The 17971-nt window shown below is 41.4% G+C and overlaps 1 protein-coding gene and 1 non-coding gene across 2 annotated transcripts; both read right to left on the reverse strand.

The window, feature by feature from the left end:
* Positions 1 to 6114: 6114 nt before the first annotated feature.
* Positions 6115 to 17454, reverse strand: EIF4G2 (eukaryotic translation initiation factor 4 gamma 2). The gene is made up of 24 exons (XM_065747245.1): positions 17367 to 17454; positions 16696 to 17009; positions 16543 to 16581; positions 15241 to 15305; positions 15012 to 15077; positions 14491 to 14616; positions 13992 to 14094; positions 13208 to 13339; positions 13050 to 13116; positions 12814 to 12965; positions 12290 to 12400; positions 11906 to 11989; positions 11724 to 11822; positions 11330 to 11471; positions 11078 to 11238; positions 10532 to 10645; positions 9594 to 9719; positions 9237 to 9341; positions 8943 to 9158; positions 8416 to 8674; positions 8025 to 8229; positions 7419 to 7630; positions 7168 to 7289; positions 6115 to 6939 (listed from the first exon to the last, which is right to left on the reverse strand). Exons 1-24 carry the CDS (start codon positions 17452 to 17454, stop codon positions 6874 to 6876), a joined length of 3174 nt encoding a protein of 1057 aa, XP_065603317.1. The 3' UTR covers positions 6115 to 6873.
* On the reverse strand, positions 10330 to 10490 carry LOC136044036 (small nucleolar RNA SNORD97). Its single transcript, XR_010621785.1, has one exon. It is a non-coding gene; the product is annotated as a small nucleolar RNA SNORD97 (small nucleolar RNA).
* Positions 17455 to 17971: the final 517 nt, after the last annotated feature.

Below are 17971 nucleotides of genomic sequence, written 5' to 3' on the forward strand. Positions count from 1 at the left end.
ACTTCATTTAATTGGGCAAGCTGTTGGGTGGCTGTCTTTTTTTCTTCTTTCATTTTTATTTTTTTCTTATTTTTTCTTTTTTTCTATTTATTCTATGTATTTTTTATTTTTCTTTTGTTTATCATTTTTTTCATTTCTTTCCATATTTTTTTCCTTTTCTTTTTTTCACTTTTTTTCCCTTTTTTCTTTCTTTCTTTCATTTATATTTATTTCATCTTTATTTTTTCATTTTGTTCAGTCCTTTTTTCTTCATTTACCTTTTTCTTTTTACTTTTATCTTTCTTTTTTTACTATTTTCTTTAATTCTTTTACTTCATCTCTTCTTCATCTTTTTCTTTTTACTTTATTTTTTCTTTCTACTTTTCCTTTATCTTTTTTTTCTTTTTACTTTGTTCCTTTTACTTTTTCTATCCTTTTCTATTTTTTTTCATTTTATTTTTCTTTTTCTTCTTTTCATTTTTTTTAATTTACTTTTTAACTTTTTCTATTTCTTTCCCTTTCCCTCTTTTCTTTTTTTTTCTTTCTTTTTTTACTATTTTACTTTTTTACTTTTTCCTTTTTTTCTATTTTTTTGGTTCTTTCTTTTCATTCTATTTTTTCATCTCTTTTTTTTTTTTTTGTATTCTTCTTGGTTTCCTTTTCCTTTCTTCTTCTGGGTTTCTTTTTCCTTCTCTTTTCTATCCTTTTTTATCGTTTTTCATTTCTTTTTCTCCATTCCTTTTCCTTTTTACTTTCATTACATTTTTTTCCTTTTTTCTTAATTTTTTCTTCATTTATTTTTTCTATTTTTCATCTTACTATTTTCTATTTATTTTCACTTTCATTTTTTTTCATTTCACTTTTTTCATTTTACTTTTATACTTAATTTTTCCTTTTCTTCTTTCCTTTTCTTTCCTCTTTTCTTTTTGTTCTTTTTTATCCTTCCTTATTTTTTCTTTATTTCTTTCATTTTTTTCTATTTTTCTTTAATCTTTTCATTTTACTTTTTTTTTCCATTCTAATTTTTCTGTTTATTCATGTCTTTGTTCATGTTTTCTTTCTTTTTATTTTTTATTTTTTTTCATTTTCATTTTTTTCTTCATTTCTTTTTCTCATTTTTTTCAATTTTTTTTCCTTCTTTTTTCTTTTCCTTTTTACTTTTTATACTCTATTTTTTAATTTTCTATTTTTTAACTTTTTTCATTCTATTTTTTTTTTTACTTTTATTCATTTTTTTTTTCTTTACTTTTTCTATTTTATTTTCATTGGTTGTTTGGACTTTGTTTTTATTTTCTTGTTTTTCTTTTAATCCACCTACTCAAGTTTTGTCTTCTAGAAACCTTTCTGGCACAGTGCTTGGTGAAGAGGAGCAGCTGCCACTGCTGCATAACAAAGTGTCTTTGTGTAAATTAATAGATCCTCTTCTAAATTTAACTGTGAAAACAAGAGCATAGCAAGGTGCAGGCATGTATTTGGAAATGAGCTACTAAGGGGTGCTTTGGGCAAGGCAGAGCTGTGCTAGGAGCACAACAGCTAAGATGATAGTGGTCCTTTCTGAAAGACTCTCTTTGGGAGTAAGTTACTTTCTGTACCACAACTTATAAATAGTTATACTGTAACAGTGGTCATAGAATCAAGGCCTTTCTCCCTGCGCATCTGAATTGTTGCATTAGGGATTGTTGTGTACTGCAGCGTTTCCTTTTCTTTTGCATATGGGTAACAAAGATGTCTGACAACATAGATGCAAAAATGGCATATATAGTAAATAAGTATTCTTCTGAAAGCTACTGCTTCTCTCCTAGCAACGCTATTATCTAAACACTCTACAGAATGTGATTTGAAGACAGTATCTATGGGAATACCACACAGGGGTGAGCTTAGGGAAGAAATTCCAAGTACACTGTAAACGTGTAGTATTTCAACTGAACTTTGTATACACGTCCACTCAAATTGACACATGTGCAATTACTTTTCAAGGCTGACATCTTTACACACATTTACCAGGTCTGTAATGGTGTCATTCCTTATTCTAAACTCTCAACATAACCTGACCTTCATTTCTTAAATTTCACGTTCCCCTAGCAAATAAAAACTGTCTATGAACTCCTTATACTCCATATACTTTATATACTCAAAGATCACTTCTCCCTTTACAATCTTACATTGCATAGCTCCTTAGATAACACAATTCTGAGAATACTTCACACGTGTTATTTTAGGCTTTTTGCTGCTAACCTAAACAAAAGCTAAACAGATTTATGTCTGAAGTATTTAAAGATTAAAAACCACTGTCAGATACTTTCCTCACTCTGGCCATTTATGCCAAATAAAACTGTTGTCATGGCTGCTTAATCAACTTATTAAAAATAGCACTTCGCTAGTCTCCAGCTATCACGTGTATGGGCTCTGTTAAAGCCAGTAACGGGCACAGGCTCTGTAAAATGAATCCAGATGAGTTTGTGTCACTTTTAAGAGTTCCACATTAGAAGCCACACCATCCATCTCTATAATCAATCCTTTCGAGCTGATCAGACAGACCTTCCCATTTAAAAGGGAAAACTCTACCTCTGAAACTGAAGAAGAGTTACAGGCCTGATTTACTCTTAAAACTCATTCTCTAACACACAGATCCAGAAGATGGTGCAGCTTATTTGCATCTTTCTTATTACACAGTCAAATTTCTCAGTGCAGCTCTTTTTCATTCAGTGACAAGCTTGTGTTTTATGTCCTTTCCTGATTGCTCTGGAAGCACATGACAAACTTTGCTGAGATGTCAAAGCCATATTGATTTATTCTCCTTGAAGTTACTACTACTACTTCTATTAAACTTTAATACCTGCAACTCTCCAAGTCTCAGCTGCACGTGGGTATCCCTGTTTTGCTTTGGAGCATACAGCATGTCAAGATTTGCCTACAAGCAGATTTTGCCCCGCTGAACTGAGGTTGTGTCTGTAGAAGATGACTTTTAGGTTTTGGCCAATACCATTTGAAGTACGAGGCAGCAACAATCAAATTGTAAGAAATGTGGTAAGCTATGTGAAGGAAGGGGAACAGTATCACAGTACTGCTATTCATCAACTTCCATAACAACAACCTCAACACTATTCAGTCCTTCACTTACTGCCTCTGCCACAGATTTGAACCTTCCATGAAGAACACAGGTACTTCTGTTTGCCACACTGAAGGCACTACAAACAGTATCTTTAAAAAGAAAGAAAACAAAACTCAACTTGTGGCAAACAACAGTTAAAAGTTTGTCCAGGTACACTTAAGAGTAGGCTGCATCAGCTGTGTGGTATCTGCTGTGAAAGTTTAGAGGAAATATGAATTAATTTGAACCAGCCATAAGTGTAGTTTTTATGTCACCACAGCTGCTAGCGTAGATTATAGCAGTGGCTAAAACTCATGTTATGGATGCAGCCTAAGAACTTACAGAAACTATTAAAACTCTGCTGAAACCACCTAATCGTTGTTTGGATTTACCCACTCCTCTGCAGGAGCCTTCAAAACCCAAGCAGCAGTCACTCAAAAAACTGTCTGCTGAAAAAGCTGCTGAGTCACGTGGCAGCCTTCAGTTCTGCACTCAGCTTCACCCCCCCAGCCCCAGGCTACTCCTTGCTGTTTTCCTCGTTAAAATAAACAAACGAAAAAAGAAACAACGACCAGCACGGCCTGTTCAGCCATAAAGATGTTTTCTCTTCAAAGCTTCTATTAAACACCTTCCTTGAATATCCAACTTCAGTATAAATGGCTAGACCAGGGCAGAGTGCAACTTACCAAGGACGCTTCCTACTCTTTAACATCACAGTGACTCATTTAGACAGCCATGCTTTCCATGACTTTGCTGAAAAGTAAACCATGCAGCTGATAAACAGAACCAAAGCTTCCTGAATGGTAACAGCAACCGAGCTCAACATTTTAGAAAGCAAACTTTGTGACCAAACTGTGTCTCATGTGCACTTTACCTACGTCAAATTACCAAACATAATAAAAGCCATTATACTGATGTTATAGGTTTAATCTGTTACTTTACTAGTTTAAAATGGAGTATGTTCTATTTACATTTAAAACACAACTGAATACTTAAGTCACTCAAACCTCAGACCACTGAACACCCACCCCTTTTTCCAGACTGACTGCACCGCGCAGTCAAGTAACAGAAATAAGCAGAGTAAGAACAAGATGCTTTTTCCTGTTTTGTAGAAAGAACAGTTTGAATGAGCCACTGCAATGTCAAGAGCCTTTTTTATACCAGTTTCAAGAGGCCAGATCCGTGCACACTGACCGCATGTGCGAGTCTCATGATTGGAATAAAATCAGAATTTAATGGCATTTTCCGGTGCATACTCTTACTCCATTTTCAAATGCTTATAGTTGGTAGGCATAGCTCTTAACAGTTTACTCCTCACTAACAGATCTTAGGGTATCAGAAGTGACTATACCTGATCTATACGATTACAGAAAGAAAAAAAAGCCAAGCAGCAAAGCCTTCATGCACAAGTACGTATGATTGTTTTGATGAGATTGAAGACTGGGCAAGAATACAAGGCTTACTCATGCTACACAACCTAGAGCTGCCAGTTTTACCAGAAACCTGGTAAGTTAGTTGGCAGCCTGATTCTTTTTTAACTCAGAATTGTTTTACTTGCACCTCTTTTTGTAATTCATTTTTGTCTCACCTCTGCATCACATTTCGTTGGAAACTACCAGTTAGACTTTTGTGACTGGCAGCTCCCCTGTTCAGCTTTGCAGCACTTCAGAATGAACTGCATGGGGTGTTGAAGTGGTACTACGTCCCAACAAGAAACAGTGTTGTAGGGGAACGCATCACCAAACTGATCAGCTGAAATGACTGTTTGAATGTGACATAAAAGATCCTATTTTGAAGGTTTATTACTCCAGTTTAAGTGCTGAACCTCATTATGTAGGATGGGAACATTTGTGGAGCACTCACTGAGGACAAGAAGCAAAGCTAGCACTGCAGCTCCTTAAACACTAACTGTATTCCTGTACAAAGGAACGCCTTTGTGGAACCTGACATGCCTGGAAGGAGGCCCTGACAGAAGTACCACCACTCAGACATCGCAACTACAACAGAAGCAGCCACTTTGCCACCTCAAGTTGCATTAACACGTCTTGTTCTTAACATCATGCTCTTACTTGAGCTGGAAATCCATAACCTGCTGTGACTGCTAGCTGTGACACTGTTGCTGAAATACAGACAGGAAGCAAGAAGGGTAGTCAATTCAGGTGAATTGCTAGCAAAACCAACACCTTTGTTACGGATCTGAATTACCACATACATGCGCTGGGCTACACGCTGCAGTTACACCACATCCTCAGTGAATTACTGACCCAACTCCAGAAACTCAACGAAGAAATCCAATTCCAAAGTATAGGTAAGGATGCTGCTTTCATCTGCAGGTGAGGAGTCCTATCCTTCCCAACAAAGTGCCAGCAAAATGCAAGAATCACACCCAGCAGTTAAGTAGTCACAGCCCTTTAACACGCTTAAACGCAAGCTACTCTTCCCTCCAAGAAAACTTAGGTTTGTTTTTTTTTTAATGCAACATTTTCATCTTTTACCATGTGAAAGGCAGGCAGCCTAAGCACTTCCAGCACCAGCAAAAAGCAAAGTCGCCATCGAGAAGAAACCTGTTCTACTATGAAGACACCTTTGATAGTTAGCAAAACCAGCCATGAAAAAATATCACTAGGGACAAAGTTCTAGGGAGTAAGGTACTTTGAGCATTTATTAGATGACACTTGAAGCTGACACTTCGTTATTCTTTCCAATTTCATAACTTGAGAAACAGACAGTGAATTAGTCAGTGCCACTTCATTAAAAATATGAAGGTTTCAAGCATTAGAAAGTGAAAGGGAAATTACTCACTGAATCACAAGGCAAGGTCACCCTTATTCCTCCAGCAGGTACCTGCAATTATCCTCCTGACATAGCAAATCAGTGCCTGCTCTGCTCTGGGATCTTACTGAGATTTCACGAGCAAATCGAGACAGACGTTTTATAAAAAGAATCATAGGATGTTCCCAGTCTGAGGCAACTCCTACTGATGCTCTATTCAGCCAGTACACTAGTCGTCAGAGCTTCTCTGCCGGGAGACATTCAGAAACAAGTCAAGTATCACAATGTTTATTGATAGATACAAGTATATAAAATCAGGGCATGAACATGTCTTGATAAGTTAAGTAGACTTAATTTCAATACTATAATAGAGGGACCAATTCCAATTTCTCACCATGTCATATTTCACACCCACAAAAACCTCTTCCAAAGGGCACTAAATCATCTGTCCAGCTGATCAGTTTTTGTGCAAGTAAACTGTTTCTTTAAAAAAGACTTGTGCACTTGCCCAGGCTCAAGGATATTAAAACCTAGCACATAAAGCCCATTACTAGAGGTAGAAATACAGGCAATATACTATTACGGCAACAACCATCGATTACAGTTAAGGATTCTCCGTAACAACCAAATGGATAATCAAATATTGCAACAACTCAAGTATTACACTGAGCAAAGTGCGTTTCTACAGTATTCAGTGTTGCTATTCAGTTTTCTAACTTAAAAACAGCCTATGATAACTGGCAGCAAAGAAGACCCTTGCAACAGACTGCTTCTGCTCGAGAACTTATGATGTAATTATTGCATGCTGCTAATACACTGTTACCTAAACATTAAAGATACTCTAAAATATTTTTATTGTAGACTATTAAGACATACTACAAAAACCTTTTGCAGAGGATCTCCTATTGACATACATCTGCTTTAAATATTGTGAAACATTACAGCGGAATGAATTTTCGCAGTGGTTAGGTCAAATGCAGTTACATCATAGCAACAGTATGTTTGCACAATTTAAGGCTTTGGCTGGTTCTTTAGTCAGCTTCTTCTTCAGATTCTTCTTCTTCAGCAGTTTCCAGCCAGGTGAGCCACTGGTTTACCTGCAGTTACATAAAACTGGTTTAAGGCAACGGGAATTCTATACCCACAATACACTTCCGCACAATACTTCCTCCCCTCCCCCCCAGACTCATTTTAACTGTCTCAGCTTTAATCTACACTCACTTCGTCTCCCCTCATTCCTTCCTAGTGGAAAACTCCATCGCATTTCTCCAAGTAACACTCCAGGAAAGCAGAGATTACAAGAGAAGAGCCATTCTCAAGTTTACCTGGAATAAAGCTTTGCCTTTTCCTGGAAACTCTTGAGTAATATCTTCTTTCCATGCCAAAAAGGCTTCTTCTTCAATGATCTCCATATCATAGAAATGAACAAAGAAGCGCAGTAACATGCCTACGGAAGCCAACAATTAGGATGCTGTTAGTGTTATAACCTACCAAACAGGTTACTTCTAAGAGATGCAGTGAGCCTGAAATTCAGACAAACAAACCAGCTGAGTTCTGGCTAACATTACACACGTACCTTTTGGAAAGTTACTGTTGTAGCAGTGCACCTGGAGCGCGTATAAAGCACTCACTTGCAGATCAACATGGTCATGGAGGAACTTCTGCATTACTGGCTTGAAGGAAAGAAGCAGTTGTTTTTCCTGCTCTAGTTGCTCTTTTGATGGAGCAGATGAAGAATCTGATTCGTCGCTAGGTGGGTTTACTTCACTAGAAATATACTGCAAGAAACTGCACCAAGACAAAAAGGTTAGCTTTGTCAACTCCGAGACACAGCAACTATATTTTTTGTTTGGCAAGTATTAAGTTCGGTCTGCTTGCTAATTAGGCACTTAGGTGCACGTGATATACTTTACTGCTCACTGTAAAATCCTAGTTAGGCTTGTTAAGGCTCCAAAATGTTTTGTAGGTAATGAATTATGCATTTCTCATCCCCAAACAAAACACCTCCAACTGATGTGAACACAGATACTCGGTGTTAAAAGGAAGCATGTCCAGCTGTAACAACCTGCGTCCCTATCTCAGCCTTTACCACCTTATGCAGAGGTACACACCAGTCCCCATGCAGTTAAACTTGGTAGCTTGACAATGCACATGCCTTAATTACATCAAGAAACCATCTCACCTGGTCATCAATATATTCACAAATCCCTTATCTACATGAAGTTTGGGTGAAATGTTATCTTTAATCCACTTATAGATGGCTTGTGGGGATGGATCCGATTTTATTTGCTTTAGCAGTTCCTTCTCCAGTTTCAGAAGTGGGAATAAGAAGCTAAGCCCCTTCCCTTCTAAGATCTCCAGCATGCGGTCCTTGTTCTGGTCAATTTCTGGAAGTTAAGGCAGACACACTTAAGAGCTGGTACTCAATACCTATTAGAAACACCACGCTCACTAAGAACCCTGACAGCTGGCTGCATCACAAATGCTGCATTATTATAACTGGTGCCAAACACACAAAAAGCCACCTCATGTACTATCACTGAATACCTTAACAGTGAGGCAACGAGTCTTACCTGGTAGCATTTTCTGCATATTCACTTTGCTTTGTTGGAACAATTCTGTTAGCCATTCACGATCTTGCAGCTTAGCTAACTGCTGAAGGCAGAGCAGGAAGAGAGGGAAATGAGTGCCACTTTCCAGCGGTTGAGCCAGTTCGGAAATGCTCACCAGTTCTGAAATAATGGCACGGGCTGCAAACTGTGCTAAGTAGGATTTCACCAACGGGATGTCCACCTCCAATTTGGGGCACTGGTCCAATACATTCAGGAATGCCTACAGAACAGTAACAACATGAGACACTGGGATTTTGTTCTTACGTACAGTAATACTCTCGCTAAATAGAAGACAATTTCTTCTCTCCTACTCAATTTTATTTGCCTGAAGGTCTTCTGCTTCCAAAATCCCAAACCTGCATTTCTTCCCTCATCTCTTACAAGTACATCTACCTCCTTAGATCAAGACTAAGTAACATTTGCTAACTACCTTCACCTAAGCTAGACATCACCAACAGCCAAGCACAAGGATGTTCAGACTGCAGTACCTGCATGAAGTTGTCACTTGTGGCGATTCCCTCTTGCTTGAGTAAGCTGATCAAAGTACTTGCTTTCTCTTTGTCTTCATCAGATCGATCGAGGGACTGACTGATTACTTTGCTCAACATCTCAGGAATGAAGTGTTTTGGAGCTCTCATTTCTCTCACAGCGTTGACAGCATCATTAGCATTGCCATTATTCAGGTACTCGGTCACAACAGCCTCCTAGAGGAAGAGACCAGATACTTACACCTACATTTTTACAAGCATTTTTAAAGAAGCACTGTAATACAATGAACGTACAGTTTGTTTCAGTAGCTCTTCTTTAGAAGGAGGTGGTTTCTTGGTGGTCTTTGCAGGCTTCTCTTGTATAAGCGGTGGATTTGTTTTAAGACCAAGTTGAGGAGGCTAAAAGACAGTACCGAAAGTTATTTCTTTCAAGTACATCTACCCACAGCGCTGCGTCACAAAGAACCTTTTACCAACTTCCAGTACTTACCAAAACACATTAAAAATAAAATTAACTCTTCATATATTCTGCTATGTGCTACAAAAACTTTCTCCTCATACCAGAAATGAGCCCAAGTTTCACATGCATGCAAGAATTAAGTACAGGCAAAGAAAACTCAGTCAACAGTACACAGTAACTTTGATATTTACCTGTCCCAGCGGTGGCGTCTGAGTGCGTGGTGGTTGAGCACTGGGAGGAATCATAGTTATCTGGGGCTGAAGCTTTGGCACTTGGTTTTTATTCATTAGAAAAGCCTGAGCAGGTCTCAGGCTTATCTGTAAACAATCAGAAAAACCTCAAACTGTTTCAAGTACTTTGACCAAGAATTATACAGAAATGGACTTGCGTAAACTCATCCCACATAAACTTTAATTTTCAGTTTCTAGTGTTAACAGTCAGATTAAACCACACCGGTGTTGCAACGGCCCCAAAAGCATGACTCAGTAAGTCACACCTCGCTGAAAATTACTGGGTTTTAGTTCTGACTGCAACAATATCAGGAATTGCTCCTTTCAGATGCAGTATGTTAAGAGACCCAAGAAGATACATAGCATGTTTGCAGACAGGTCTTAGAGCTACAACGAAATTCCACTAATGGATCAGAAGTAAGAATAATAATAGAAGAAATAATAATAATAAATAAAGAGGTCTTTAACTCTAAATGATAGTACAGTTTACTTTGTGCTCGACATTTTGCCTATCATCTAGATCAGAAAAAAAAAACCTGCCTGGTCCAGCACTTCAGGGCTTCTAGATTTTCTGAGTGTTAGGATCTTCTAAAGTTTCCATTAAAATGTACTGTTATCAATATGATGCATGGGAAGTGATGTCAGAGTAGTGCTCGTGGGGAGGTGTGAGAAGGGAAGGAAGGAACATAACAAGAAATTGCCCTCATATCTCAGTCTTGCTCACAGGACGCTGGATACCCTAGGGAAAGTGAGGAATAAGGTGAAAGAGGAAGGGGCAAAGTAGGAGGAGGAAGAGAAGGAGGAAGAGCTCCAGCATAAGTCCTCGTAATAACGCGTCTTGCTATAATCACTGGGCAATATTGAGTATAGGCTTTAAGTAATGTAGGCATGTAATATACCTCATCTGCATTAAGCTGTCCTTTCTTAGAAAACCGAGGTGGCATATCCTTCGACTGTCCTTGTTGCTGGGATAAGAGTCCCTGATTCTGGTTATGGTAGAGCTGGCTTTGCCCCTATTTCAGAAAGGGAAATATAGAGAAAGAAGTGCAGATGATGGAGTGGCGTACATCATATGGTAGTAGTACCAGAGGGACCAGAGGAACAAAGATTCTACTTGTCAGGAAGGGAAAAAGGAGGAGCAGGGGTTGTGGGAGAGCAGCACCTATCCCTAAAAAAAACAGGGCTATCTTTTAAATAAAAAAAAATAAAATGCACCATTCTGACCCACCAAAGCCACATGCACCTTTCCTTGCAGTAAAAAAAAAAAAAAGTACTCCTTATCTCTACCACCATTTTAAGAAACTGCTCATACAGCTTCTGTACCGAGCATCAGCTCTGATCAGAACCAAACCTGAGAAAGCCTTCCAGTACAAATATGCTATAATCCGTAACATATGCACCTGCAGAAAAGTCTCTTTAACATGATCAAGCCATTTTTACCTTACCTGATTTTTCAGAAAAGATTTGCCTAGTTCTCCAAACTGGGGTTGAGCAGAAGGCATGAGGTGACCCCCATGGCCATTGAAAAGTTGGTTTGAACGATGGCGTCCCATAGTGGGTGAAAATCTATCCTGAATAACTCCTGGACCAGTACCAATTCCACTACCTATTATTAAAAAACAGAAGACAATTTTTAGCTTGTTGTATTCAGCACAGTACAGCTGCAATCATCGCTCAGCCTTGCAGTTTCAGCACACCTGGCATTTGTCCAAACATATCAGCAAGCCCTCCGAGTGGGTCCCTGTCAAGTTTCATCCTGGGTGGCATAAAGGGTCCCTCCAGAAAGAAGTCGCTTCTCATCACTTGAGACATAGGAGCAGGAATAAAAACTCCCAGATCCTTTACAAGAGAAAACACCATTCTGGTTATTCTAAAATAACAGTCCTTGAGCTAAGTTTTTCGTATGAACTACAAGTCCACATGCTTTCAACCCTTAGCAACACCTTGCAGTCATGCTACTCAATGAAGTTCTACATACACAGTAGAGTTTTGACATGTGACATGTGTCATGAGTGACATGAAATAAACTGTAGTGATTCCCTTCAGCATTTACTCAGAAGCTAAGCACAAGTCTTGACATCAAATACTTACTTTTACCGCATCTTGACGGATTTGATTGATAGTCTTTGGTCCATTGTCAAGAAAAGCTTTGCGAGGAACCCAGTTGTGTTCTCTCAACTCCACAGTATCCTTGAAACAAAAAGAATTATTAAGGAAGGACTTGGGTCAACTTTGTGGGGAAAAGTCAGCAGTAGGCTACTTTAATACCGTACCTGCAGCAGGAAACGAATCCTTGCTGGCAATTCCTTACTTGACATCAAGGAGCGCATACGGGCAAAGTACTGATCCATTAAGGACTGAGAGAACAAACGAGACGTTACAAAATGAATGCAACACGAAGTTTAAGAAACATTTAGAAAAATAACATTCTCACTTATACAACTACCTAACAATAACTGTGTTTTCTGGGAAGAGCTTTAAAAACACCTGAAAGATTGCCTCGTCCTGCTATCAAGAGCTTTTATGTACGACCAATAGTTTGCACTCCTGCTCCAGGAGGCATCAGATTTTTCTGAACAGAAGCATAGAACACTGAAGGTTTGGAGTTTGAGCTGTGGATCTGAAGCTATTTTTAAGATTGCAGCACATATACGTACCTTGGCTTTTGCATGGTCTAATCTAGGTCCCACTGTCCTCATTATCTGACAGAGGCACTCCAAATCCTCCCCCATATCTTTGAGTTGGACTCTCTTCTTCTTTTCCAAAAGCTGAAGTATTAGAAACAAAATAGTTACCTCAACGTAACACAGATAATTTCTAACAACAGTGTACAGCACGACATGCAGAAACATATCACCACTATTCATCTTCACAACTGGTAATTGAAACACTTATTACTCATTTAATCTCCCGCTACATACTTTGAAGTATCTGTGGGTACTTCTGTCCAGGCCAAACTACATCTACACTTTGAGATAATTCCCACAGCTTCAAACAAAACCCATTCTTCCTTTCTCATCAGACCAGACAACTACTTATTTCAAGTAGTGGTATTTCAACTTGTCAGGAAACATTTCATGACTTTTACAGTCGAAGATTCCTAAAGCAGCGTAAGCATTTACATTTTTTAGTTTAGAAATACTTAAACTGTTCTTAGCCCACAACTAAACCATATACTCACTGTTTTGATGCACTTATGAAGGATAGATTCATGAATAAGATCAAGCTTGCCAAGTTCTCCAATGAATTTGATGTTCCCCAGCATCTTGATCTTGGCAATGGCTCTCTGTTCCTCCTCCTCAGGGAGGAGGGGACGATCATGCTTATCATAGACTGAAAAGCAAAGAATCTTATTAAACATGGCTGCTGGAATATAAGAGAAAAAAGATCCTACACGAAATCGGTTCCAAAACTTACTATCAACATTTCTGGTTCTGTTTTCAAATTCATCTTGAAGTTTAGATATTAGGAGGCGTCTGAATGTCTACAACAAGAAAAATCAAGTAGTTAAAACTTCAACACACAACGGTGTGTGTTACCAAAATTTACCATTCCACAGTGACAGAAACACTCACTGTGCTTTGCTTCTGTCCTGGATGACTCTCTGCAGATGGGCCATCAAAGTTGGGTGCATCTTCTGCCAGTCGCAGACATAGTTGAGCATACAGTGAGCTATACTTGGGCTCTTCAAGGGCTTTGTCTACGATCTAAATGAAGTTACTTTCAGTAAGATACCATGTAGTAGCATGTGTATGAATTAAGAAAAAGAGATGCAAGAAACTCAATGCAATACTACTCTACGTGATCTACAACATTATTCTCTGCCACAATGTTAAATAGAATACATTACTACTGTTTAACACACGATGACTAATACTGACGCAAAACTCAACTGTTACGCTACTGAAAATGCTTCCATAATCTCCAACTAATGAAGGGGACAGATCTCAATTTCCTCATCAGAACACTAAAGCCCATCTCACATTTAAGAAGTACTCAACGGTTGCTAGTCTACTTGTGGGAGCTCTCCCAAGACAGTAAGGCTCGCTGAGCAGTGAGATGTGAAAACTTTTGCATGGGGAAGTGGGATCAGAATGAATGCTGGTAACAAGAATTTCAAGATTAATGTTTGAGCATTAAATCTATTCTCTCCAGCACAGCCCTCTCATACAAAAAGGGATGATATTCCTTTAAAGCTGGATTGCTGATCTGCAGATAAACTGTGTTGTTTCTCTTGTCAGTAACAACCAACCTTTTTATTCTTACGATGCAATGAAACAGTAGCTTAAAAATAAACAGAAGAAAAACCTACCTCCCCCCCTTCCCACAAAAAGAACCCACACACCACAGCCAGCTTACCAGCAGTATGACCCCTTTAAGGATGAGCTTAGACTCTACACCCACATTGAGGAGCTCAAGGCATAGCTTGTCGAACTTTTCAGGAGTAAGCTTATTTAGTATGCTAAGGAGGAAAAAACAAAACAAAAAATTCAGATTACAGATCTTGTAAGCTTGCTACAAGTTAATTTTTATTTAAATTTACCTTTCCTAGTAAAAGTCTTTTAAGCAAAAAAAGTGGAAATCCAATTTCCAATTCAAGTCAGATTTTTATTTATTCCATAACTTTCAAAATGAAAAATATGATTATCAGCATTAACTCTCTCTGAAAACTTGCTTCTTAGGCCTGCAGCAGCAAATGCCTGCTGTGTCCCTCATTTGTTTCTGCCACGTCCCTTCTAACAAATCCTCCTCACCCCCTAAGGAACTTGAGTAATATGCATGTCTTCTTCTCAAGGCTAATTTAATAAAGATATTACTAAACATAATAGCATGGAAAAAAATCTTTCAGAAGACTCACCCTCTTACTTTCCTGAAGATTGCATCATGTCGTTCTTTGTCGTTTGCGGAGTCGTCATCTCGTCTAGTGCTTCGGGAAGGAATCCATTTCTGAGCGTTTTGCCCTGGGGTTTTCCCCAGGAACTCGCTGTAGGATTTTAAAAATCTATTTCAAGAACTGTATTTCCAGCGTTATCTCAAACAAACAATTACTACATTTAGTTTTGCCTGAGGCATACGTTTATCTTACCAGCACGGTAGTGCTTGCTGCACAGAAAAACACTCACTGAACAAATTTTAAATCAAATAAGACCACTAAAACCCTTCCTCTAAACTTCTTTCGTGGAATGCATCAAGTGCTCTGTCCACCTCACGTCATGTGAGTCACAGTTCTAACACATTATCTACTACCCTGCAACAGATGAAGGACATAAACACAAACTCTTGTACAAATCTGAAGGCTGACTGCTTTTAACTCTATTCACCATCTCATATCCCACGCCTTCGAAATAAGACCTTAATCCAAAAAATACAATGACGTACCTGTTGCTGGCAGTCTTGGGATAGTGCTGAGGTGCACCCCTACCACCTCCTCCGCCTGAAGAAGCACTGTTAAAACACAATCATGCAGTTCGCATAAATTCAAAATGCCACCGTTTTCAATGACATGTCAGTATTACTGTAATTACTATTAACTTGGGAAAACACTAAATCAGATCTGAAAAGACTGCTACACTGCCAAATGTTTAGCCAATCAAACAAGCACCAGTACCTGAAACGAGAAGCACCCCCTTCTGCAATCGCACTCTCCACTTTGGCGGCTTGACAACGAAGAATCTTCAAAAGAATAAAATTAAATTGACGGGGTGGGGAAAAACAAAACCTAGAAAGACAAATCGAGTGTTCATATTATAGGTGTTTTTACTGGAGACCACTGTATCTCACAACATCTCCCACCCCGGGAAGCCTAAGCTCCATCACTGCAGCCGCACTTCCAGCAGTGCTATCACCAACGGGAAAGGCAGACTGAAGGCACACGGCACCCTGCCAACCTCCCAGAAGCAGCGTGCATGAGCAGAGAGAATAACTAGAAGGATTCGCTCTACTTTAGTGCCTCACTAGCCGCTTGATTCGTGGTCAGATAAAGCGGTCAAGCCTGAAAATAAGGACCACAAGAACGCGCACTCGGTATAGCACAAGGGCCGCCTCCTGCGTCTAAATCCTAACAGCCAATAAAGGCAGCTAACAAGAAAAAAGACAAAGACAACCCGTAGCTCTATACCTCAAGTTCTGCCCCAAAGAGGTCAGCCGGGGATCAGAATCAAGACAGCGTGAAAAACAACGCAGTGCACCGCAGATCGGCCTTGGCAGCGCACTACGAGAGCGCGCCCGCGCCCCCGCCCGGCCCGGCCCGCAGCGCCAACATGGCCGCCGCCGAACAAAAGGCTGCGGGGGCGGCGCGAGTGCGCCCCCTGGCGGATGCAGACGCCGCCCCTCCCCCAACCGCGCTGGGCGCCGCCCGCTTGCAGGCTGCGGCGCAGCCAGGGCCCGGCCGGCTCTTTGTTCTCCGGCACGGACGGGAAAACGGAGAGCAGCCGGATCCTCCCGCACGGCCGCCCCTCAGCTCGGCCACAGCGCCTCACAAACGCGTTCGCGAGCCCGTGAGAAGCAGGGAAAAAAATTTAACGGAAAAATAACAGCAAAGAAACCCACCCGCGAGCCACCAATCTGCTTCTGTACCCCCTCTTCCAGCCCCAGCAGCTCTCCGCCCCACCCCAGCACCGCACACCCGCAGCAGCGGCCCGAGCCCGCGCGGCACCGCCCGCCCCGGCTTCCAGCGCTGCCGAACAGCCGTTCCGATGTCGAAACGGTTCCGCTCGGCTTCGGTACCCCGCCCGGCCAGGGCTGCTCAGCGCCCGCCGGCCCCGGCCGCCATTTTGTGCGCAAGAAAGCGAGAAGAAGCCACTGAGAAAATGGCGGCCGCTCGCTCAGCCGCCATTTTAAGCGGCGGCCGCCGCGGTAACCGTTCCCTCCCAGGCCCCAACCGCTGTCCCGCCACGCCCGAATTGCTCACCTTCCCTAAGGCCTTGTCCGCTTCCCCGGGTCCCGGCGGCTACCAAGGGCAGGGGAAGAGGCGAGAGAAGGGGAGGGAGGGGAAGGGAGCCGGGGACCGGGGCTGGGGAGGGGAAGGGGGGAACGCGCGGAGCAGGGCGAGTCTCCGAGTCACCACAGCAGAAGCAGCAACCGCCCGACACTGCCCACCGCCTCCTCCATAGAGAGCCGACTCGCCGCCGCGTCTAGCGCGCACCGAGGCAGCTCCACTAACTTTATTACCTTCACGCAACCTACCCCACCTCCCGCCAGCCGCCGCCAATCGCCGCGAAGGGCTCCGCCTGTCTGACCAATCACAGCGCACGAAGGGGGTGGGCTTAACGTCCAAGTGGGAGGAGGAGGGAGGGAAGTTTGGTTGAACTGTGCCATCGCCGCAGTGCAGCACCGGTATTCGCGAAAGTAGTTGCGCCGCGAGAGTAGCGATAGTGCCTGAGGGAGAAGGGAAACGTGCGCAAGTGGCGTACCCGCTTAATGGCGGCGGCTTGGCGCTGTTTGTTCCTGTGCTGCACCCATCAGTGAAATCCCAGTTCTAGAGCATGAGTCCTGTCACAGCCCTATAAGGGATAGTTTTATACATGTGCGCGTAAGCTTTTTGCTTTTTCTTAACCACAAGTTTCCCTTCACTCAAACCACGTTTCAGATTCACGTGAGGCTGAGGTAAAACATCAGCAGACGGCTGTGGCCTCAGCTTGCAGTCGGATGCGAGGAGGAGAGCTGTTCTTTGAGCTCCAGAAGCATGTCCGTGCAGATCTAATTTCAATTTAGCTTACTGGGCTTGGAAGCTACCTGCATCCCCGCGTGTGCATTTAGCTTTTAACTGAGGTACTTGCGGCGAGGCGCCCTGCAGGCAGCCCCTGAACGACCTAGGAGTCATTTTTAGATATTTACTGCGCTAAGCACATAGTTGGTGGGGCTTTCTTGCTCCTTGCAGGTTAAACAAAACAAAGATGGCTCGGCTTTTAGCTGTAGGTGAAAGCTGGACTCGTGGGAGGCTTGCAAAGCAGAATGAGGTTAGGCTGTAAGCATCATAGCTACACTGTTGCTGAGGGAATAGCTACCTGCCCTTGCCAAGAATGGAGGTTCTTCAGTGGGAAACAGCAGAAAGTGGGGGCTGCCTAAACCACACAACAAATCTCTGCACACATCCACACGCACACCTTCCGCTTTCAGTTGGGGTGACTCATGTTTTAGATGACTGAGTGAAAGGGATACATATAATAACCCGTGAGCCACGTAGCCTGCGTGTCTAAACAAATGGTATTTCAGAACTTCAGTTTCCCAGAGCCGACCTCGTTCCTGCTGCTTTCCAACACGACATGCCAATATAAGGCACTTATATAAGGTCCAAAGGGTGCTGTCATGCAAAACTTCCCATCGTACCTAGAATTAAA

Source organism: Cyrtonyx montezumae, unplaced genomic scaffold (assembly GCF_038088225.1).
Source record: "Cyrtonyx montezumae isolate F1298 unplaced genomic scaffold, pur_monq_1.0 scaffold_10, whole genome shotgun sequence".
NCBI lineage: Eukaryota > Metazoa > Chordata > Aves > Galliformes > Odontophoridae > Cyrtonyx > Cyrtonyx montezumae.